Genomic DNA, 23,557 nt, shown 5'->3' on the forward strand with positions numbered 1-23,557 from the left:
ACATCTAATATCTAATTATAGCAGAAATTCTACGACGAGGATTGCGTCAAAGTTATCGAAGGGTTGAGATTGAATTAGATTGGCACAGGACTAAAGAAAGAAAGAAAGAAAGAAAACATATGTTTAGCATACGATCTGACCCCTACCCGCTACCGCCCCCTGGCTCCGCCCATGGATCTGATCCACATGGAGGTGTGGAGATTGAATCGCATGGGTATAAGATAGAAACCAATTGGTAAGGGCTGGGAATTGATTTCACGTTGGTTCAACACCAATCAACAAAAAAAATAGGCCAGCAATACGGGTAGGCCACAACAGTCGCCGAATCAACATTTATGTTTGTAAAGTACTACAATTCTTTCACCAAAGCATGTATTTATGTTAATAAAATACTACAATTCAAGAACATTCTTATCATTCAGAAGATCTGTATCAACAAAAATAAGTAAGCAGAACTATATATCTTCATTAAGTAAAAAAAACAGCAAATCAAATATTTCAAAAAAGTCATTAAATAAGACTAAATTGCATAAAATTATAATAATAGATGTAAGTCGTTTACAAAACAAATATATTAAAAATATAAACATATACACATAAAGTATATCATTTTATTATACGAGTCTAACCATGTAATCTGCACGGACCACCATGCCAATTAGGTTATACTGTAGTAAATTAATAACAACTGCAAATATGTATAGCATGTAATTTTGTAAACCTCATGTGTACGTCCGACAAATTTAACGAGCGCTAAATTGAGCCAAAACAGAGGAGATCTCGGATTGATTGCATAGATAGGTAACCATACGCCTCGTAACATGCATGCAAGAAACCCAGCTCTGGCGGTGGCGCAGGTGCCATCACCCTCGACAACAGACTCACGCCGCTGCCACCAGAGTCCTTGCGCGAGGTCTGCACAGCCTCCGCTTAATGAGCCGGCCTCGACTTGTGCCCCGTCGTAGCCCAGCAACGATTATTAGCTGCACAATTCAGATCCGAGATGGGACTCCCTCCTCGCCACTTTAGGGGCGCAGCCGACCGACATAAAAAGGTTCGCGCGCACCACAAAACACTCTCCTACCGATCTGATTGGGGTTCTGCAAAAAGTTAGTACGGAGGCTGCCGCTTCGGGTTTGACACTCCTGAAACCTAACGAAAAAAAGTAACTCACTAATTCGATAATCATGCTATCGTTATTATCATCTGTAATTGAATATTTACATAAGATGAGAATGTGTCACTCATTTTCTATGTTACATATTTATTACTATAATACTATTGTTGATAATTTTCTAGCATATTCATAATATTGATCAAATATATGTATTGGACACCATTCTAAAACCTAAAATAATGTGTATAACATTATGTATAAAATCTAGCTGCGCAAATGAATGGATCGTTCCACATTTGTTTAAATAAACTCCATCGATAATATTGTGGGTCAAAATTTCAATGGCTTAGCTATAAACATAGAACAATAGAAGAGCTTCATTCGGTGCAAACTTACAAGCCATTTGCATGGACCATCGGATCTAATCTAAAAATGTAGTGCAGATCAAAGGTGGGAATCAAAACACCCACTTAAACACATTTTTAGCATCAAAATCCACAACCACGACCCATAGGTGCACCAAAATCCACAACTACTACTGTAAATGGACAACTGAAGTCGAACACCCCTCAATGTCGGCCGCCAAAAGCAGTAGCAAGACAACAAACAATACGTCCAAATAAGGGAGATTTCACATCAAACATTAGCTTAAAAAGTTAGAAAAGTCATACTGACCAATGGATGATGAGCCTTATAGATATAAATTGGGTTGCATAAAAAGCAACGCTTACTGCACCATTTGTGCAGAAATAGTAATTAATGATTAAAAAATATATATAATCAATAATCAATGACTAAAATAAAACATTTTCAACAATTGAAAATTTGCATGTGATGAGTTAAAACTAATTTAATCATTCGGAACATTAGGTCTTATCATTTAGTAGAAGATCTAAATTAAAAAAAGTAACATGGCTATATGTTTTTTTGTTAGGAAAAACAAAATAAGTATTTCAAAAAATACAAATTGCATACAAATATAATACACCTAAATTGGCTACAGAATGGAACAATTAAAAATAAAAAATAAAATACATAAACAAATAGCATTTTTATTGTAAAAGTCTAGCCGCGCAATCTGCGTGGGTCACCCGCTAATTTTGCTGTAAAACAAATAAGAAAGATCCCGCTCATTTTTTTTCAGATTCTGGACTAGACTATTAGAGATTTATTAGTTTTAAAATTGCTCAAAATTTGATTTAAAATTTTAAAGATTAGTCTAAAATCCTGCTCCCATCCCTCGATGAAACTTGTTTTATTCTCGACCTTCGATGTATGGCAATATTGTCCACCAACAGAAGTGTCCATCCGTGATCCGTCCGTGTACGTGCAGTCCACATGTCATGGCTCATCAACAGTGCGGATATCACATTGGCCCGGTGGAATTCATAATTTAGTTGGGGCCACACGCCACATGTCATGGGCGTCGGTGGCTCGGCGCAACCACGTCCACGTTAATCATACGGAACCAGTTATGCTCTAATCGATTGAGCGGTCAGCTTGTGGGCCTTGTCAATTTTTGGCAAGTTATCAGGGACTGCAAAGCACCAAGAGCAGTTCCATTATTTCTTCAGTAATGAAAAGAGTAGCCCTGTTTTGGGCCACAAACGAATGCTGATTATCGTGCACCTGATGCACTGCAAGCCAAAGTTTGCAGCAGTGCCAAATCTTTCAAGATAGAGCACGGTCTAACCGAAGAATTTGAGAAGTAAAGAAAAGAGGTCGTTTCGACCAGCTGAGTTCGTGAGTTGCATTGTCTCGATCGATCGGTTAAACTTGAGCGGAAAAATACCTTTGTGGAGTCTGTTCTCTCTTTTAGAGAAGAGCGTCTAAATGTTATGGAGTAAATCCATTCTGCTATATCCACCCTTCAAACATCATAAATTGGTGTAGGACAACAGTGTGGTGGCGTGGGCCGCCGCGCGACACGCTCAGGGTGCAAGACATCTCAACCCGCACTCTCTACCTATCAAGTAACTGCACGCTCTACCCATAGGTCGAGTCTGCTTGCCACGGCGGGGTGGCATCTTCATCGGCTCAAGTGTCTGGGTGTGTTGTAGCAAACTGCAGGAGGTCGACACGACCGCATGAGGTAGGGATGCGGCAGAAGGCAGGTGGCGTTGTACGGAAAGGGCAAGACCTCCCAGGGGCACCGACTAAGGCCTTTGTATGGTCGGACCATACTCTGCATTTGCTCTGCCACGTAGCAGCCGGAAACACCGATCCTTAAAACCGAAATTCTCACAGCGTGTATGCGTCGGACCATACTTTGGAGTAGGACCCACCCATGATTAGAAAACTCCGTCCGTCCAGAATGCTCTACTTCCTTCGCGCGATATTTTCTCCCTACCCGTATCATCCCCAATCTCAGGCGGCGTACTCCTCTTTCTCAAATCTCTCTGGTTTTTTCTCTTCCACTTCCCCATACGGATCTAGCCTCCTAGAGAGTTGCCTGAAACTTGGGATTTTGAGGAGAACCAACTGAGGGAGGTGAGTCTCCGGCGGCGGTTTGGGAGGAGAGCCGCCCTATGCGGGCGTCCACGCAGCGATGAGAGGGAGAGAGATCGACATGGGCAGAAACTCGAATTGAATTTAGGAATTTACAAAGTGAATTACAAAATTATACAATAGGCATGGTAAAAGCACATAAATTAAGGGTACAATGAATTATAGAAAGGCACAATAAGACGCATAATTTAAAGCTACAATGATATGAATTTAAATATTCTAAGCTTCATTATCTCCAAAGCGCTGCCAGATATGCTCCACCAAGTCATCATTGAGACGACGATGTATTGCACGATCTCTTATATTTTCTCCCGCTTCAAGTACTGCTGCAAATGCATTAACTGGCCCAAGTCCAAATCCAATCAATGGTGTGGGTGTAATTCCTTGATCATAGTCATAGTCATGGTGTCGGAGCACGGTCTCCGGCACCGGGGATGCCGAGCAGCCCCTTTTTGGTTCGGTGGAGGGCGAGGTGATCGCTCCGGCGATCGCCGGCGTGGCGATGGACACGAAGTGTAGACACAAGAGATTTTTACCCAGGTTCGGCCACCCAGAGGTGTAATACCCTACGTCCTGCTCTGAGTTATATTCACAAGTTTGAGTGCGTACAGATCACCCGGGAGATTCTCGGGTTGGCTACTTAGTGTGATCGTTGTGTTATGTTCTACTCACTCAGGTTCCAACTGAGCTCAACCATTTGACCGGTGGCATTGGCCCTCTTTTTATAGACAAGGGGATACCACAGGTGTCTATGCATGCAACGTGACACGTCCCCTAGATGCGTGTCACGGCCGCATGGAATACAATTTTACTCATCCGCGCTGGACGCCATGCAGCGCCCAGTCCACTGTACACGGTACAAAAAATAGTTCGTAGGGTAGTCGCCCTAGCCTTGCTCAACAAGCCTAGGCCTGCCGATAAGACTCCTGTTGGTGCATTAAATGCACTGCGCCTGCCGTCTTGTCCTGTCTTCACTGTTCTGCGGGTCCCGCCTGCATGCCCGAGCGCGGGTTGCTGGGGTGCACCTTCCCGGCTAGCGCACCTGCTAGTTACCCGGAGGCGTTCCTTCGGCTTCCCGGGACCGGAGTTCCCGAGAGCATCTTGTACTCGGCCCTTAGCTTTAGCTTCGCTAGGGGTCGTCTCCTCGAGGCAGGCTTCCCGGGCTCGCCGCTTCCCGGGAGTCCTTCCTGATGGGGCTCCGTCACTGACGACCCACGCGTTCCGTATTAGTGGGACCCCATGGGCCACTGGTACGACACATAGCGAACCCCATAAGAATCCCTCTCATCCTCAACGATCATGTTATGCAATATAATACATGTGTACATGATCTCAGCAGGTGTTTCTTCTTGCCACACACGTGCTGGAGTCCGCACGACGGCAAAACGAGCTTGCAAAACACCAAAAGCACGCTCTACATCTTTTCTGATGCTTTCTTGTTTCTGTGCAAATAGTCTGTGCTTGTCACTTTGAGGTAAGGGTATTGTTTTCACGAAGGTTGCCCACTCTGGGTAAATTCCATCTGCTAGTTAGTAACCCAAATTATAATCTTTGCCATTGACCACACATATTGAACCTCCGGAGCTCTGCCTTGTTGTACTTGTGTGAACAAACTTGATTGGTGTAAGACATTGATATCATTGTTTGATCCAGCAACACCAAAAAATGCATGCCATATCCATAGATCATGGGAGGCAACAACTTCGAGCATGACGGTGGACACTCCATGGTCACCACGAGTATATTTTCCTTTCCATGCCACCGGACAATTTTTCCATTGCCAATGCATGCAATCAAGACTTCCTAGCATGCCAGGAAAGCCACGAGCCTCTCCTACATGAAGTAGTTTTTGTGTATCTTCATTAGTGGGTCTTCGTAGATACTTCTCCCCAAACTCTGCCATCACGCCTCTACAGAACTTGGTCAAGCACTCAATAATTGTGCTTTTAGCCATTCTCATGCTCTCATCCCACATATCCGCGGGGGTTCCATATGCCAGCATTCGCATGGCAACAGTGCATTTGTGCAAGGATGAAAAACCAAGCTTGCCAAATGCATCACACTTTTGGGTGAAATATGGATCCCAATCACTTAAAAGCACAGTATGTAGAAATAGGTGCTTTCTCATGCGATACCTGCGACGAAACTATTTATCATCATAGACTGGATTGTCGCAGAAGTAATCATCCAACAACCGATGATGAGTAGCTTCACGATCTCTTTCAATGTGTCTTCGAGGGAAATGCCTGTGCTGATTAGATGCTCCTGCCTCTTGAGCTTGAATCTGGGCTCGAATTTGTGCTTCAATCTGCGCCTCTTCTGGATTATTCATGAAGTCCCAAAAGAATCCATTGATGCTTGTATAGGTGATAGAGTCATTGGGAATATCAGAGTTTGGATTTGAGTTTGTGGACATCTTTCCTACTGAGATGGTTGGTGGCTGATGAAGTAGTGTACTGGGGCTTGTGTGTCCAGAATGGCCCCTCCCCCTCTATTTGTAGATGAGAGTCTCCAACAGCTAGTTTCCAACGGCTAGTTTTCAACAACTAGTTGTCTTATTTCATATTTTATTTTTTCCAGAAGTTATCTTGCAATGTTTGCTTCATTTATTTGGCTCATGCTGTATGCAATTAGGTATTTCTTTTATATTGAAAATAATGACCAATCCAATACATAATATCAGAAGTTACAATTTATTCATGCTATAGAACAACTTCATGCTACCTATGTTACACTTAAACTACAAGACATAAAAAGTAGTACACTAAGTCATACAGGTAGGAAAGATACAATGTTTTTCCTAATTATCTCCAATGGCCAAATCCTTAGCTAAGTGATCAAGCAAGCGTTCATGTCGAGCCTTTTGAGCTTCAGTGTAGTGTGAAGAGTCTTTATCACTCCATGTATTTGCTCAGTTTTTCATTATTTGTCCTCTCTCATTTCTGCTCCAGCTCTCTCTTTTTCAGCTACCGCTCGATCTCTTTCAGCTTCTGCTTGAATAAACGTTGCTTCTGCCATTTTTTCAGCTGCAATGGATTTTCGAAGCTGAAGATCATTGAATAGTTGCACACTGTCATTCAGAAGATTGCGAGGTTGATTTATCTTTTCCCTTCCTCTGCGCCTTGGCTGAATTTTGTCCTTGCGGTTGGGGAATTTCTACAGGATCATCATCGTGGTCTTCATTTGGAGGAGAGTAAGCTCCTGAGGCATTTAACTTGTTTCTTTTGTTCATCTCTTCACGCCCAAAAACTCTTTTCCATTTGTTCTGGTCTTTCACAGCTTTCCACCAATGTTCTAATGCAAAAGGCCTCTTAGTTTTCATAAGTTTCATGTAGGCTGCACGCGTACGATCCATAAGTTGATCATCACTCTATCCACTAGAATATGTGTTCTTCTAAACATTCCAACATCCATTGAACTTTGAAACTAGTTGGCTGTTTGTGGCCCAGTGAGTTTTCAATTGTGCAGCTGTTCTTCTCTCCTTTTCTGTTGAATTCTTGTTGTAATCTGCTACAACTTGCTTCCAATAGCTCTCCGCTTTCTTGCTATTGCCATCAATTGGATCATTAGAATTCTGCAGCCATGCACTAATTAACCGTATATTCTCTTGTTCACTCCACTTACGACGCTCTCCTTTCTTTTCACTAGCTTCGAGACTACTCTCACTAGATTCTTCAATGCCTACAGGTTGTGATGCTGGTGTACCTTGTGACATGGACATGGGAGATGGTGATCCCATTGGACTACTTCCTTTAGGAGCTCCAAAGAAGCCCATTGATGCAGCAGGAGATCCATACACTCCCTGTGGGTATTGACCCACGTTACCTTGGTAACAACCTTGATAATTTGGTGTTGATGGCACTTGATGAAAGATTGATTGAGCTCCATATGGGTTGTAGGGTGGTGGGTACAAAGGGCGAAAACTTGGGTTAAACTGTTGGTGTGGATGATTCATGGGAAAATAAGATGTTGGGTAATATTGGTGTTGGTTGTTTGGATCTTCTGATGGTGGGTAATTTTGGTGGTGCTCGTTGTTTGGATTTTGTGATTCTGCGCCCAAGTTGGAGGTGAGCATGTTGGTGAAACTAGAGGAGGAAGAGTGCTCCATGGCTAGCAAGCAGATCTTTTGGCGATGTTGAAGAAGAGGAGTGCTCCAGTTTGGGTTTTATATTGTACATTGATACGACGGTCATGAATAATATTGTATTTTTTTTATTTGGGCAGAAAAAATGTGCTGTAAACAACCAACGGTCATATTTTTTAATGTGTCTTGATCGGTGAAGGAATTGCCGTGGTGAAATTGGCCAATACTAGTAGCTGGGCATGAAAGCAACCGTTATCGGTTGGTATGGTGGGGCCATGTAATACATTTTTTTATTGTGCTGTGTGAAGTTTGCATGGTACATATCTATTGACCGATCCATGTTTTTAAAAGTTTGCACCGGCTTGCTCCCGTGGCATGAACCGATCCATACGAAAAAAAGCGGTCCGCTCCGTACACGGAGAAAAGGCCTAAGGCAGGTGAGCATCGAACACATTTTTCTCGAGCAGAATATATTTTAAGCCTGTTTGGAACATGGTTTGTGCTTTCGCTATTGGACACAATGTTTGGTCCACGACGCTCCACGTAAGGCTTCCGTCATTATAGGGTGCTCCTTTCATCAAAGCGAAAAATCCAGCCGAACCTTCTCCACGGTTCCCACAGATAACACGAGCATTTTCGTGCCGGAAGCTGGAACATCCAATCTCACGCTGCTACGAATTCTCGGTCTCATCCATTCCGGTGCTTACCAAATCCACCGAGCCTTTGACGAGATTGTGGATTGTTCGACTCGGTGCTGCTAGCCTAGACGTCGCCAGGAAACGTGTCACGACTCACGAGCCCGTACGTCAGGGCCCAAGCGAACCCCAGCCCAAACCAAAGCCAGGGCAGAGGCGACCACAAACCGTCCGTGGCCCCACGAGCCAGCCAGCAGCACACGCGACATCCAATCCATCCAGCCCAGCCGGAGCCAGTAGTTTCCCCCACCGCCCTGCGCCTCCCGAGAATCCAAAGTTGTACTACTTGGGTAACACACCACACCACACCACACCAGCCTCCTCGGAGAAAATCTTACTCGCATCGCAAGACAACTCCTCCTTCTACTACTCTTGCCCCATCCCGCCGCCTCCGTCTTCCCTTGGTTTTGGTTGTTCGTTCCCCTCCTTGCTTCTCCGGGAGGGAAGGAAGCCGGCCTCCCACCCTTCGCAAAAGCCACGCGCCACCAACCTCCTTCCTTTCCCTTCCCTCCGCGCGTCGCTTTCGGCTTTTTGGGGCAACCGAATCGGTGGGTCGGGCGGGGGGCGGGCCATAAAAGCGCTGGGCCGGCGGTGATGGGTGGCGGCAGATCGGGCGCGAGGGAGGCCGAGGAGGGCGATTGGGAGGTACGGCCTGGCGGGATGCTGGTGCAGCGCAGGGACGGCGACGACGGCCCCGCCGTCAGGCTCAGGGTCTCCCACGGCCCCACGTTGCGCGACGTCCTCGTGCCGGCGCAGGCCACCTTCGGTACGTCCGCCGCCTCTCTGATCCGACGCCCCCGCGATTAGTAACCACGGTCAGCTTGTTAGTGTTGAGATGATACGTAGGAAGGGAGATGTCTCGTGATCGGCTCCGATTTGAGATGTGGCCGTGCTGCGATGCTCGCCCGGCAAGTGCGTGGCGAATTGCCGTCCACAACTACGCCGCTGGCCGGCTGTTGTCGTATTGTTTAGTTGCATTGAGCTTGGATTTTGACCGGTCAACTGGCAATTTTGTGAAGTAGTACTTGCACGAAATCACATAATTCTTGTTTTCTAGGGATCAGATTGTTGACCAAGCAAGCATGGAACATAAATCCCTGCATGCAAAGTTTTTTAGCAGAGACAACTGCACATGTATCCTGGGCTTGCTATGCAACTACTAATCTTGCACTGTGCCAAGTAGAGTAGTTGACGTACATTGGTGCATGACCTGTTTCACCTTGCTACAATGCAGAGCAATCAGTCATGTAGTCCCATTCGCTCATCATTAGGGACACAATTAACTATTGATTTACTGTTGCATTATACTCAACTGTTCAGTTATTATGATCGATAGGGACTTGTCGGTCCTTGGGTTGAGTAGTTGGAGTAACATCCAATCCATTTGCTTGAACGAGCTTATTCTAGTAATAGAGTGGTTGAAACTAATCTCAATTTTGTATAAAGGTGAACTGAAGAGGGTCCTTTCCCAAGCCACTGGCTTGGAGCCTGAGAGGCAGAGGCTCTTCTTCCGTGGGAAGGAGAAGAGTGATGATGACTTCCTGCACGCAGCAGGGGCCAAGGATGGATCAAAGCTGCTTCTGCTTGAGAAACATATCCCTGCCAATGTGGAGCAGAAGGTCGAGCCAGTTATGATGGATGAGAGCATGATGAGGGCTTGTGAGGCTGTTGTGCGTGTCAGATCTGAAGTTGACAAGCTCTCTGCTAAGGTGAAGGAACAATACTTGACCCACTTGGTTGTATTACATCGTTGCTTCATGTATCACTGTATTAATGCATCTATTTGGGTTTTTTTCTATGATAGGTGTGTGATTTGGAGAAGAGCGTGCTTGCAGGGAGAAAGGTTGAGGATAAAGAATTCGTTGTCTTGACGGAGCTGCTTATGGTGCAGCTGCTGAAACTCGATGGCATAGAAGCAGAGGGAGAAGCAAGGGCACAGAGGAAGGCTGAGGTACGATGGTCACTGTTACTTTTAGAACCTGATTAATCCTGAGTTGTCACAAATACATGCTTAAGTATAAACATTGATAGGGACTAAAACACTTGAGATGCAAGTCAAGACTCGAGATAGATTATTTCAGTTATATATTATCCATCGCATTTTCTTGCTCAATTTTTTTTCCCCATTCTATTTGATTCAAATGAAAAGTAGTACTCCCTCCGACCCATATTACTAGTCTCAAATTTGCCCAAATATGGATGTATCTATGTTTAAAAAGCATGTAGATACATGTAATATTTCGACAAGTAATTCCGGTCGGAGGGAGTATTACATTATTCCTGCCAGTGTGCGTTGCTACGGACTAAGAAAATTTGTTTAAAAAGAATGGTGTACTGTTATCTATCTTAGATCATATAATCCATATTCGTTCCCGTCTCAATGATTTGTGCTAAATCAACAAGTGATGGAAACACCATTTGACAAACAAGTGATGTAAACAAAATGAAGTGACACAATCTGAAGGTGACGGATCCCGCCACCAATTGAGTCTTTTATAGGAGTGAAGATAAGTGATACAAGAGATGCTAATAGTCCAGTACCAAGTACATCATGATGTTTTGCACAGTTAAAACATATCTATCCTGACGTTGGAGATTTTCTCATACCAGGCAAACCAATATCTGTAATGATACAATATGTGAGTCGCGCTTATAGGACCGTAGGTTGTAAGTCTTGATAGAACATATGTGGAACATTTGCCATTCGAATCGCATGTTAGTAGCTTCTCAGCTATGTTGAATGAAATCTTCAACGCTCTCACCAGAAAAGGATGCCTCTGATTCTTCATTCAAGAGTATTTCTATATCTTTAGTTATTCTGGAGGTTTTATCTAACTGTAAGATTATTTTGTGTACATTAGCATCGCAGAAATGATAACTCATACAATGTTGTGTTGAATTTTCTAGGTGCGCCGAGTTCAAAATCTTGTTGAAACCTTGGACAAGCTGAAGGCAAGGAATGCAAACCCTTTCAGTGATAGCAACAAATCTGTTTCCGTGACAACACAGTGGGAGACATTCGACAACGGCATGGGCAGCTTAAATGCGCCACCACCGCGGTTTTCTTCTACTCAAAATGACACTGACTGGGAGCAGTTCGACTAGCATCAGATTCTACTTTCTCAATGTATGGTATAACTTGTGAGATCGGTTCGTGTGAAGCCTTTTCACAGGCATGAAGCTGTTGTGTACATGTATGAAGTTTGATGTCTCTTGCTACATCATTGCCTGTGAGGTGTCACGAGACGATTCAGGTGAATTGTTTTGTTGCTATGCTTTTAGGTTTTCAGTCTGCTGTTGCCATGGCTACTCCATTGCCTGACAAACTTTGCTCCGCTAAGAGTACCTTAATTTCAATCATGTGCCACGCTTCGTGTTGTGCTTGTGTAAAAATATACAGAGACAGGCCTGAAGTCATGCTATGCTTCAGGACGACTATGTTAGGCAAGAACCGAGTCGAGATCTGCTTACAAAAGCCAACTATGAATCTCTTGTTTATGTAACATGCAGTTCACCTTACGTTTCATCTGCTTTCGGTTAATTGATTCCATCTGCTCGTAGTTTATCAGCAGCTAAAGGACAAATAGTAACTGAACATGTCCCGCTAGCTCGCCGCGCTCTACTACTGAACAGATTATCTACTGTTTTTGTTCCTGTCCGCGCTGCTGCAGGAGCTGACCCTCGTTAGGAGATTACTTTGCATGCCCAAATTTGTGATGCAGCCGACAGAGGACACTTCTTTTCTTACGTGTAAGCAACTAAGCACCCATTCACAACATATTTTTCCCCACGACTTGTTGATAATCATCTACATGTAGGAACTCATAGTGATTTTGTTTTTTCGATTGCAAGAACGATGAACACTGCACAGACCACCTCATCAGAGAAGGAGGCTACCGACTAGGAATGATGTCAGTGGAACAGTTAAATTGTCATCCAGTTCTGTGCTGATGGGGTGCGACTCTACAAGTGTTGCGGCTACGGAGACCACAAGGAAGCCAAAAGCCATGTTCCAGCTTTCCTCAATAAAACCAAAAGTGTGGAGGTAATGCATGTACCTGAAAAAAACGAGAGTGAATGATTCAAACAAAGCACATATAAGGATGCGGTGACAGGTCCCATTGAGTAATTACCCAATAGAAGCCAAGAAACCAGCCACAGCCATCGCTATGCTTCCTGCATATGACTTGTTGGGGTTGTATGGAAGCTTGTCTTTCCCTAGACGTCTCCCCACTATGTCTGCTATACCTGGGAGTTTATAAAACGACATCAGGTCATCAGCAAAGGGTGACCAGCTATATTATATCTCATCTTTAGTGTATGTCTGCTATACCAGGAAGTTTATAGAATAACATCAGGTCATCAGCAAAGGGTGACCAGCTATATTACATCTTTTTTTTTTTGAACCGAACTATATTACATCTCATCTTTAGAGTATGGAACTAGTTGAAATAGCAAGGTTATAATGGTGCAGCAAAATTATTTGTCATACAGTTTTCAGTCACTGTGAAGGAGGCAGCAGATTAAGGTACACAGAATAGATTTATTCTAGGATCCACAGGGCCAATTGAGATATATGCACGTACCATCTCCGGCACATAAGTTGCAGATAAGTGCTATAGCAATTGGAGATGTTCTCCATAACACAGAAGTGGCAAAGGTTATGGTGGTAGCATAATACAATGGACCCTTGAGAAGTTCCCTGTGTTCAAGAGAAATACAGTTACAAATGAATCAAAAACTGAAACAGCAGCAAACAACAATTAATTTGACATAGAAAAATAAGAACAGGAGAATCTCAATAAAATTAGGATGTGTATTGAATAACCAAATCTTGGTATGTGTTAGGTGTGCAACCTGTGGTCTCCAGACCGGCTCATTGATTTGACCATGGCTTCATTTTTCATTATTCCTAAACCCAGTAGAAGCATCCTTACAATATTAATCCCTGGTGCAAGTGCAGCCAGGAAAGGAGCATACCTTCCCGAGCTGCATAAAGCATTAGTATTACACGAAGATGATGATTTACATTGACAGGAGCAATTCAAAATCTAATTACCTGAAAAGAGGCCAAAAGAGCAAGAATACCATCCCGATAGTTATGTGCACAAGTTTCCTGTTGAGTTTCTGCATGCAAAGAGAAGACATTCATCAATACAAAATGTCTGGCATCACCAAGTTACAAATTTCAGTAGAAAAATGACACTCATACATCGATATTTTACATGTTTCAATATATTTTATTGTCAAAAGTACAACCTGGCCTATTGTATTAGCCGTTGTGTGGAAGTCTACATACTCTCCTACTATACTGTACAGGCAACCGTAAATGGCATCTGTAGAGAGCTCATGACAGTGGCGGAGCTATGTGCAAGCCAGGAGGGACACCCCCTCTCATTCCCAGTCCATGAAGCTTTCTTAAAACACATCTTGGAAGTTGGAACTATGCTTAATTTTGGCCCAAACATGCTCATTTTGGCCCTTCGTAATTAGACTTGGAACTATGTTTAATATGTTGCACAATAGCAGGATCTGTAGATATCTCATCAATCCTCAGTCTCTCATTTGAAACATCAAGTTTCAAAGTATCAAAAGCAGCAGCCTATATCAGATTCAGCAGCTCTGTGAAAATTTCACATGTGCATGCTACTTGCAAAAATTACAAAATAGAGCAGTTCATGTACATACTTCACCATTGTATTTATACAAACCTCTATGGTGTTTTTTGTTTACACTGACAACAGCTACTAGACTTCTACTCAGCATGTCGAACTAAGAATTTTCTTCATATAAGTTGTCTTACGTCAAGCCGCGTTAAATCGCTTCATAAGCACGAACCGAGCGAATGATTTGCAGTATAACCTAAGCTTGCAACTTGTATTTCACAGAATAAAACAGTATAACCTCGCTACTGTTGACATCTTGGTGTTGCCATGTTACTGAACTTCCGCAGTAGTACAAACCACAAACGGGAAGACGGAGGACGCATCAGTGCACGAAATCAGTGACTTGACGCGCTATAGGGACGGTTAAATTTCGGGGCGAGCGAGAGCGAAGTGACCTGTTCGAAGACGCCGCGTTTGGCGAGCTCCTCGAAGAAGCGGAGGAGGGCAAGGGCGACGCCGGCCGTTACGGCCGAGGACACGAGGTCGTGGGCCAGGCCGCCGGCGCCAGGCGAGACCACCGCGGCCATCCTCGTCGGCTTCCGGCTCCGGCTCCGGTCGGCAGCGCAGCCGCGGCGGCGAAAGCGGAGAGAGGGCGGCGCGGATGAGGTGGAGGTGGACGCCGCGGCGCTGGTTGGTGAGCAGAGGGGTCTCGGTCGGAGGCGAGTGAAGTAGAGCGGGGAGGAGGGCGGCGTGAATGGATGGGCGTTGAGACTTAGCATTTCACGTGTCCAGGAACGACGACCGCCGGAGTAAGAAACAAACAAAAGGCGGAAGACTTGAAGACGAGAGGAGGAAAAATGAGATGCTTTAACTAATCTGGCTGCTAACCGGACAAATCGGTTTAACTAAATCAACAGAATGGGGAGGCTACGGATTCCTCGGAGAATAAAATTGGCTACCAATTTGACTACTCAGACAAATTCGCAGCCATTCGTTTATTTTATTTTCTTTCCGCACTAGACAGTGCCTAGTAAACTCAACAGATTTTGAATTCTCATATGCCAATAAATAAAGTTCTACGGCAGTGTACAATGAAACTTAATAGTGTTATGATTGGAGCAACAACATTTCTAATTTGTGGACAATAGTTTTACATGTCGAGATGTGCACTTGCAGAAGCCAGTTGGAAACGAAATTAGAAAAGAACAGCAAAATGATCGGTGAGCTGTTGGGAATACCGGGCGTCCCCGCCTCCAAACAATTTTTACGAGCTTTTAGAGAAGAGATTTCACAAGTTAGATGAGTAAAAAAATTTTGAAGAGGAAATTTGAGGGAGCGTTTCAACGAGATCAACTTCTGGCAATCAAAATTTTCTTCTAGATTTGATCGTGCTTACCGAGTATTGCATTACACGTTTCAGCGTTGGTGCTTGACCAAGGATCCATGTGAGATCAATCCATTGAAATATTCGCAATTGTTTTATTCATTTAATGAATATTGGAAAGCTCAAACTTTCAACGGGAAATGGGATGAACGGATGGTGCGGCGGTGAACCGTAGCGAGAATGCAGAGGAAGGGAGAAGGTTGAGCTACGAGATTAAATTGTGGTGGATTGGTCATCCTCCATGATGACATTTCGAATAATACAACTCCCTATTTATTGAAGGACGTTGCATACGCATTTTGCAATAGTACAACTCACTATTCCTTACATGATGCTACAGCATTTTCGATTTTATGAAGAGTGTGATAAAACTTAAAAGAGAAGAAATTTGTCTTCTGAACCATAAATGGCATTGTTGCTATGCTACAGTCATGGCTGTTTCTTAAACTTGGGTCTACCAGGCATCAACTAATGTTTCAAAAAAATCCCCCATCTGATACCAATTTAACAAATTTTAGGGCAAACGGAAGACATTGTCCACAGGGCCAGCGCACATTTGTGTGCAAACAAAATTTTCGTATAAACCGCAAAAAGCAGGTTCTATGACGAACACTGAATGTCCAAGGACAAAAATTTAGTTTTACAAGTTGGCAGGGGCCTCGCGAACGCGTACCCCCTCGTCCACTTGGGGAGATGGTAGACCAACGCACTCAGCAAGTGCAATGTGAGCCATTGATGTGGCCACGACCCTTCATGATCGGCCGTCGACCCCGTCCAGGTATGTAATTTGCAACGGAGCACCAAGGACTTGTTATATAGGGGGCTGGCCTGCCCCAGCGTTCTCCCCTAGCCGAGGTGGTACTAAACAAGAGCCTCGTGGTGCAGCTCCGCGGTATGCGGGATCTCGTGGGCCTGAAGATCTTCCAGGTTGAGGAACAACCACCAGAATGGGCTTTCATAGGAGTATCCGCCATCGAAGAACACTGCACACGCATGAAGGCTCAGGAATCTAATCAAAGCACCGCAAAAGAAGCCCATCTGCCCATTTATAGCTGATGAGTTGTTTTAGAAATATACGTCGAATCTACACAGTGTTTTAGTTGGCAGCTCGATCGACAGACGGGCTCATCAAGATTTCTAACTAGCATCGCACACCTCTTCTTATGAACAAGTACCATGTACGGCGACATACACCGATGTTCCATGTTCAGTTTGTTATTTGCCCATAAATTGAGCCGGACCAGTTAACTTGGAATGTCGATCTTCTCCTCGCCAATGACATCTTCTCATCCCTGGTTCTCATCAGTGTTAATTATTAGGATGAGATTGCAAGAACACTTTAGTGATCGAATATATAAAACGAACTTGTACTGTGCAATGCGCATAACTGTTCCTTTAAAACTGACCTACCGTTCTGGCCATGACAGTCTTGGTAGATGTATATACTTACTCAGCAACGGAATGGCCAACTCTGCAGGCTCATCGGACAGTAGGCACTAGCACGAGCCGGTCGCTATATATAGATAGCAAGAACGCGTTGCCTCGGTTTCGAAAAACAATAAGTCCACCGTGCACACGCGCCCCGGCCTTACCAGTCAGTCTGACATTGGCAAAATGGCACCTATGCCAACGCTCGCCGCGTCCTTCCTTCTTGGCATCCTCCTCCTCTTCTACCCGGCCGCCGGCGCCGCCGTCCACCATAGCGTCACGGCGACCACGGGCCTCAGTGCCTACGACATCCCGGCCGTGTTCGCGTTCGGCGACTCGACGCTGGACACGGGCAACAACAACGCCCTCCCCACGGCGGTCCGCGCCGACCACGCCCCCTACGGCCGCGAGTTCCCGGGCGGCGCGCCCACGGGCCGCTTCTCCGACGGGAAGCTCCTCACGGACTTCGTCGTGGAGGCGCTCGGCATCAAGGAGCTCCTCCCGGCGTACCGCTCCGGCTCCGGCGCCGGCCTCGCGGTCGACGCCGCCGCCACTGGCGTCTGCTTCGCGTCCGGCGGCTCCGGCCTCGACGACGCCACGGCCGCCAACGCCGGAGTCGCCACTTTTGCCTCGCAGCTCGACGACTTCCGGGAGCTCCTCGGGAGGATGGGGGGCTCCAAGGCCAGCCAGGTGGTGGGCAAGGCCGCGTTCCTCGTGTCTGCCGGGACCAACGACATGATGATGAACTACTACATGCTGCCGTCCGGGAGGAGCAAGTACACGCTCGAGCAGTACCATGACCTCCTCATCGGCAACCTCCGGTCTCACATTCAGGTATTCTTTTCAATTTCATTCTAAACGAGAATAAAGATCTAAGCTGGCACGTAGTGTAACAGTACCACTCATTAAGAGTCATCAGGTTAGTTTTGTTTATTATTAGTAGTACAGTTTATGGAGAGGTTAGTTGAAGTAGTCTGGGCATTGATAACGGTTGTCGCGACACCAGGCTGGATATACCTCAATGGGACGTGTAGATGGTGAGTGATCGCAATTTGCCCCCACATTTTGGGGAAGAGAACAGGCACAATCAGACAAGTATCGTGCTTGTCTCTTGCTAGGAAAGAAAGGTAGAGCACTCAGCTACTGACAAACTTCAACGCGCACGCATGAAGCGCTCGTAGTTAGGCACGCACTCTGCTCCGTTCCAAAAAGCAACAATCTTGCTCATCCCTGGTACTCCATTGCGATTTGCGAATCTGGAAAAGTAGAAAATACCATCGATCGAGTCTAATTTCTGTTACCATCATGGCTCTCCTGAATTCACACCTAACCACATAATGATCAAAAGCATAATGTTAATGCAGCTGGTCCTGCTGGTTAATTTACCAACTGATTTTTGCAGAGTATGTACGATCTGGGCGCCCGGAGGATCCTGGTGGCGGGGCTGCCGCCAGTCGGGTGCCTCCCGCTGCAGCTGACGCTGGCGGCGCTGCGGCAGCCGCCGAGGCCCGACGGCTGCATCAAGGAGCAGAACGCGGCGGCGGAGAGCTACAACGGAAAGCTCCAGCGCATGCTCGCTGGGTTCCAGTCCGTCTCGCCCGGGGCGAGAGCCGTGTACGCCGACATCTACAGCCCTCTCCTTGACATGGTTGACCACCCCGGCAAGTACGGTGAGTACGAACGAGACTTGAAGAGCCCATCGATCGATCGATCCAATGTCGTCACATGGCTAGCTGCATTGCTGTACCTGTACAGAATCGACATCACACTAGCTGCAGTTCTGACAGCGTTGGTTCTTCGTATTGAATCCTTGGTGGCTGCTGCAGGTTTTTCTGAGGTGACCAAGGGCTGCTGCGGCAGCGGGCTGATGGAGATGGGGCCTCTGTGCACGGATCTGGTCCCGACCTGCGCGAAGCCGTCTGAGTTCATGTTCTGGGACTCTGTTCATCCCACGCAGGCTACCTACAGAGCTGTCGCTGACCACTTCCTGCGAAGTAACATCCTCCGGTTCGACAATTGAATGCCGGCTTAATTAAGGCAGCCTCGCAGAGTTTGTGTCAAATCTAATCCCATCAGTAATACTTACTGTATTGGAGTACTAGCTTGGTGACAAACGGAGATATGCATGGTTGGATTTAAGAGATTGTACTTTCAACTCAAGCCAGCTTAAAGAGTCACAACAAAAATTATGTTTTCGGGGTAGCCAGCCTAGGTTCGAATTCGAAATCATTTCAATGTTGCAATTTTTTTTTTTACGATTGGGAGATGGGCCGTTCGTTCAGCCGTAACACTTCGTCATAATTTCTAGATCGTTCCATTGGTGATGCTTCAGTGACATTAAAGATGCCCCGTGCCGTGTCCCGATTATTTCTAAGGCAATGGTTACCATCACGAAGCTAACATATACGGAGTACCTTGTAGTCCAACTGTCCAACGAGTACTCTAGTCCAACATTTAACATGTAGGCACAGCACTGCAAATAATTTGTTTTCCACTGCACGATGGAGCTAGGGCAAATCTGTTATAGTCCCGGTAAATATGGAAACCGCTTACAAAGAGTTATTCCATAGTAAAACATTTCTTTATCAAGGGCAGAACGTTATTTACAAAATAAATATGTTTTCGCAGAGAACTGTAAAATAATTGTATGTGATTAACAACGAGAGTTACAAGCGAAACTTTTAGGTACTCAGTTCTGTCCATGTAACACACAAACTCATGGGAGTGGGGTCTTGATATTTTACTGACTTTCCAGATTTTCGACATTTTCCAGATTTTCAATATTTTCCAGATTTTCTACATTTTCCAGATTCTGAATACTTTCCAGATTTTTCCCAAGTTGAGAATCTGATAATCTGTTGCTAATGAGCTCCCGTAGCTCAAACTCACTGGGAAACCTCTGCTCAGATAATTTTGAGAACACCTGAAAACGTGGACAGAAGTTCACTAGCATTAGTATAATAAATCCAGATGATCCATCACAAGAAAATCAGCTCTGGTAAGCAAGAATTATGAAAGATTAAAACACAGTAAACTTAAGTCTTAAGCAATCCTGAGAAAGATTGGACATCCTCTTTTAGGGGTTATACAGAGCACTCCGTTATTTTAAAGCAGGCTGATGTACTGAATATTATCGACAGGCGACCAGATGCATCAAAATGATCTTAGGATGGAACAGTAATTTCGCACAAAATATTAGAAGTGTCATGAAATTTCGGTTTTTCTAGACATGTACATGTTAGAGTCTTCTGCATTATGGTGAATAAACGCTTAGGTGTTGTGTACTTTGTATGCATGAAAATTTCACATGTAAAAAAGAATGTTTTCGAGCTCTGGACAAATTAGTAATTTTGTTCTTTTAACACAGGAAGCAAGACATTTTTTTCCATGAAACTTTACAAGGATATAAAAGACACAGGAATGTACATGTGTCATTCTTTCACATTTTTTCAGTATCTGGAATGTTAAAAAAAATCACCAGGGAACACGTGCTCCTGGGCTCCACTTTGAATTACCGGCAAAATCGGTATCTTCCATGAAAATTTACAGCCACATAAAAGACTCGAATATGAGAACCTTTTTCCATTAATTTTTCCATAAGGAAAAATCATTTTTCTATTCAGCAGGGAGCACGTGTTACCGGATCCTTTGAATTACCCCTAGATGATCCTACAACTTTCCCTTATTATCTGTGCAATAGCAAGTAGCAAGCAGAATAAGCTTGCTTTATTCTACCACTACATACAGTAATGTCCAATGAGTTGCACAATTTAATCATGATAATACAGCAAAGAGTGTATGTACAACATACCATTTGTCCATTGCAGTAAACTTCGAACGCGCCAGAACTTTGAAGTAGAGACTGAGCGAAATTGCCAAGCAGCCAAACTGATGCCATTGTTCCAAATCTATTAGCACGCAGTGAGTAGTACCAAGGAGGTGGTACCATTCCAAATCTAGGAAAAATCTGATCACCAGCCATTAATGTTGCTAGTGCTCCAACTTGAAGAAAAGGTACAATTTTGCCGAGTGCACGTTTTGGGAAGGGTGGAGGGTAATTTTCCAAGACGACAGCAATCCCAGGAAATGAGGTTTCCAGCATCCGCTTCATAGTCATCGCATTTCCCCTGCAGAATTTGAATTGAAATTATTTAGTAGAGTAGGCTCACAAACAAAGCATGACACAACAGAAATTAAATACACAGAAAATGTAAATAATTTACTCTATATTGTTTTCATTGAAGCGTGTGGATAAGAAGCTTTTGCTCCAACATACAGAGACACAACTGTTGCTTTAACTTCATTCGATTTCTTCTTTGTTACACAGAAAGAAGAAATGTCACACATATTTTCTCTCCTCCCTCATTTCACCTTTGCCGACATGCCTGTTCGGCACCACAACTAAGACCACAAAGTTATATAGTTATTAATTTCATCTTTTTGCTTCGACTGAGCAAATAGTTATGGATACAATAACCCAATAGCATAAGTAGCTGCAAATAAGGTCAGGGAAGAGTTTGAAGCATTCCCAAGTGAATAGCCCGTGCTGATTCTCAGATACATGTCTTACATATAAGATGTTCACAAGAGGTTAAACCTTTGAACATGAGTGGCTGTGAAAGAAATCTGCATCCTGATTCGATAATAATGATGTATGTGTTGGAAACAATAATCTCCTGGTTAACAACCTAACATTCACCGTTCTCAAAATGAGCCCCCTAACATTCCCATTAATGGTATATTTCTCATGAAGTTTCATAAAAAGCTAATGAGAATAAATGTTTTCAGAGCCTTGGAATTGCTCCTCTACTGCCCCAAGGAATCCCCTGGCAGTGACTTTCTTAGGGAGTGCACCAACAATGTCTGGTGGAATTGATGCATTCATAACATGAGTGCAATATGGTTGGAATGTCACAAACATATCACCCTTGACTATGGGAGCAGGTAAGGAAGAGCACTTATGCATATTGAATTTCTTCAGCACTCTCTCAAAGCATGCTTTCTTAGTCCTAATGTGCCTTTGGACCTATCTCAATGAAAATTAAAACCGAGATACTTCTTCCATTAGACTTCTCAGATGCGGACAAGTGTATTGAGTGCATTAAAGGCAAACATGTGAAATCTATTAAGGGAGCAGTAAGAGCCACACGAGTCCTTGAAGTTGAACTTATTCACACCGACATATCTGGGCCCCTTTACATTTACCGTATAAGTGACCAATCCGAAGCTCTGGACAAAGTTAAAGTCTTTAAAGTTGAGGTTGAAAATCAGCTGAATGAAAAGATCAGAGTTGTAAGGGCCACACCCATTTCCTAAGCACCCTGATCGGGGGCATCCAACCAATTTGGTTTCAGTCCCCCGTGCTATAGCGCAATATTAAAAGGGAGGCTGGTACCCTCGCGAGATGATCTGTGGTTTAGCCTAACCCCTCATCCCTTAGACCCCATACGACGTAGGTGGTGCGCTGAAGCCATCAGGAAGACCGCCGCCACTGACAACGTCTAATCTGGTGAATGGCCAGTGCTGATATAGACCTGAGGGATGCCGTCATACACGCCATCCTGCTACTTCGACTACTTCCCCTACGCCTCCTCTCCTTCACGCCTGCACTGAGCAGGATAACATCTCCATTTCAATCATCCATAAGCACATCTCCTAATTCTCTAGGTAAGGTGCTCTAAGCATGATCACCGCATGTTAATGTCACCCTAATGACGAATTAAAAGCTAACACTATGAGGAGAAATTGGAGGGAAACTCATAAAAATAAACAAGAAAACTAGTTTTAGAAAATCAATGGGTGGTGTTCTCTCCCAGCATTAGTTATCCGCTTGGCAAAAACCGGTTGAACAGGGTACGGAGAAGTCATCGAGGAAATATCTTGACTCAAGTTGAAGACAGAACAAAAGAAAAATCTGACAGCCTCTAACTTATTCAGTTATCTGCAAGTATTCAGTAACCTAATATCCATCATCTGTTTCAAAAAAAAAACTAATACGCATCATAATTTCGGCTTTACTTGATCTCTCAGTAATCAAGAAAGTTCTACGAAGTGATAATTGCTGTCAGTTCCCATCATTACGGCTCATTTAAGATTGAGCTCTAGGCGTCAGTTCAGGAAAGTAAAGTTTGGTTATCATGTGCTGGGTGTTCAACACTAATCAAATTACACACAGGTGCTTACTTTGGGGCCTTCCAATTTGGAGTGGTGATGAAACACTAGATCCGGCTAAAGGAATCTAAAAAATCTCTCTGATTGGATGTCTGATTTGATGATTGAATCCAAAATATACGCGAATTTACCTGTAGGAGCAGGAGGCGCAGAACTTCAACTCGACGGTGGTGCCCGAGCCAGGTCCATCCACCTGCGGCTCCTACGCCAGATATAGCAGGAGGAGAAAGCACATGAGTCGTCTCGGTTAAGTTTAGATCAGCACCCGAATTGGCACTGGAACGAGCAGATGGATGGACTTACAGCAACCTGCGCGGACGCGGCGGCGCCGGGGGAGGAGTCGTCAGGCTGGAAGGCGCCGGAGGCCGGCTGGTGGTGGCGGTCGGGCTTGGGGGCCGCCGGCGGCTGCGGCGCGAAGAGCGTGACGACGTCGGAGCAGAAGAGGAGGATGGGGAGGCCCAGGAGCACGAGCTGCACGCGGTCCATGGCGGCTGCGCTGCTCAGCTCTGCTCCGTCCTGACCAGATGGAAGAGAAGTACTGTACGCAGGGAAGAAGCGAAGGAC

General features: G+C 44.7%; 4 protein-coding genes, 1 long non-coding RNA gene and 2 pseudogenes across 8 annotated transcripts; 2 read left to right on the top strand and 5 right to left on the bottom strand.

Moving 5' to 3' along the window:
- Positions 1-4,851: 4,851 nt before the first annotated feature.
- On the bottom strand, positions 4,852-6,041 carry LOC112270763 (annotated as a pseudogene).
- Positions 6,042-6,304: 263 nt separating this feature from the next.
- Positions 6,305-8,008, bottom strand: LOC112270960. The gene is made up of 2 exons (XR_002963680.1): positions 7,331-8,008; positions 6,305-7,199 (listed from the first exon to the last, which is right to left on the bottom strand). It is a non-coding gene; the product is annotated as an uncharacterized LOC112270960 (long non-coding RNA).
- A 646-nt stretch (positions 8,009-8,654) lies between these two features.
- On the top strand, positions 8,655-11,902 carry LOC100826425 (BAG family molecular chaperone regulator 4). The gene is made up of 4 exons (XM_003564486.4): positions 8,655-9,170; positions 9,851-10,113; positions 10,209-10,355; positions 11,312-11,902. Exons 1-4 carry the CDS (start codon positions 8,999-9,001, stop codon positions 11,507-11,509), a joined length of 780 nt encoding a protein of 259 aa, XP_003564534.1. The 5' UTR covers positions 8,655-8,998; the 3' UTR covers positions 11,510-11,902.
- A 230-nt stretch (positions 11,903-12,132) lies between these two features.
- On the bottom strand, positions 12,133-14,878 carry LOC100826738 (probable phytol kinase 2, chloroplastic). Its single transcript, XM_003564487.4, has 6 exons — positions 14,466-14,878; positions 13,464-13,531; positions 13,262-13,393; positions 12,991-13,106; positions 12,538-12,652; positions 12,133-12,462 (listed from the first exon to the last, which is right to left on the bottom strand). The coding sequence occupies exons 1-6, from the start codon at positions 14,787-14,789 to the stop codon at positions 12,285-12,287; spliced, it is 933 nt and encodes a 310-aa protein (XP_003564535.1). The 5' UTR covers positions 14,790-14,878; the 3' UTR covers positions 12,133-12,284.
- Positions 14,879-16,044: 1,166 nt separating this feature from the next.
- LOC112271264 lies at positions 16,045-16,180 on the bottom strand (annotated as a pseudogene).
- Positions 16,181-16,872: 692 nt separating this feature from the next.
- On the top strand, positions 16,873-19,157 carry LOC100844976 (GDSL esterase/lipase At2g40250). Its single transcript, XM_003567200.4, has 3 exons — positions 16,873-17,656; positions 18,225-18,492; positions 18,649-19,157. Exons 1-3 carry the CDS (start codon positions 17,009-17,011, stop codon positions 18,840-18,842), a joined length of 1,110 nt encoding a protein of 369 aa, XP_003567248.1. The 5' UTR covers positions 16,873-17,008; the 3' UTR covers positions 18,843-19,157.
- Positions 19,158-19,330: 173 nt separating this feature from the next.
- Positions 19,331-23,557, bottom strand: LOC100827046 (selT-like protein). 4 transcript variants are annotated; one of them, XM_010234211.3, is made up of 4 exons: positions 23,303-23,557; positions 23,125-23,186; positions 20,634-20,949; positions 19,331-19,745 (listed from the first exon to the last, which is right to left on the bottom strand). In XM_010234211.3, the coding sequence occupies exons 1-4, from the start codon at positions 23,477-23,479 to the stop codon at positions 19,563-19,565; spliced, it is 738 nt and encodes a 245-aa protein (XP_010232513.1). In that variant the 5' UTR covers positions 23,480-23,557; the 3' UTR covers positions 19,331-19,562. The 4 variants fall into 4 exon arrangements, with proteins under 4 accessions (XP_010232513.1, XP_010232512.1, XP_010232511.1 ...); XM_010234210.3 differs by having other exon boundaries at positions 23,297-23,557; XM_010234209.3 differs by having other exon boundaries at positions 23,125-23,195; positions 23,303-23,556.

This window comes from Brachypodium distachyon, chromosome 2 (assembly GCF_000005505.3).
Source record: "Brachypodium distachyon strain Bd21 chromosome 2, Brachypodium_distachyon_v3.0, whole genome shotgun sequence".
Classification (NCBI taxonomy): Eukaryota; Viridiplantae; Streptophyta; class Magnoliopsida; order Poales; family Poaceae; genus Brachypodium; species Brachypodium distachyon.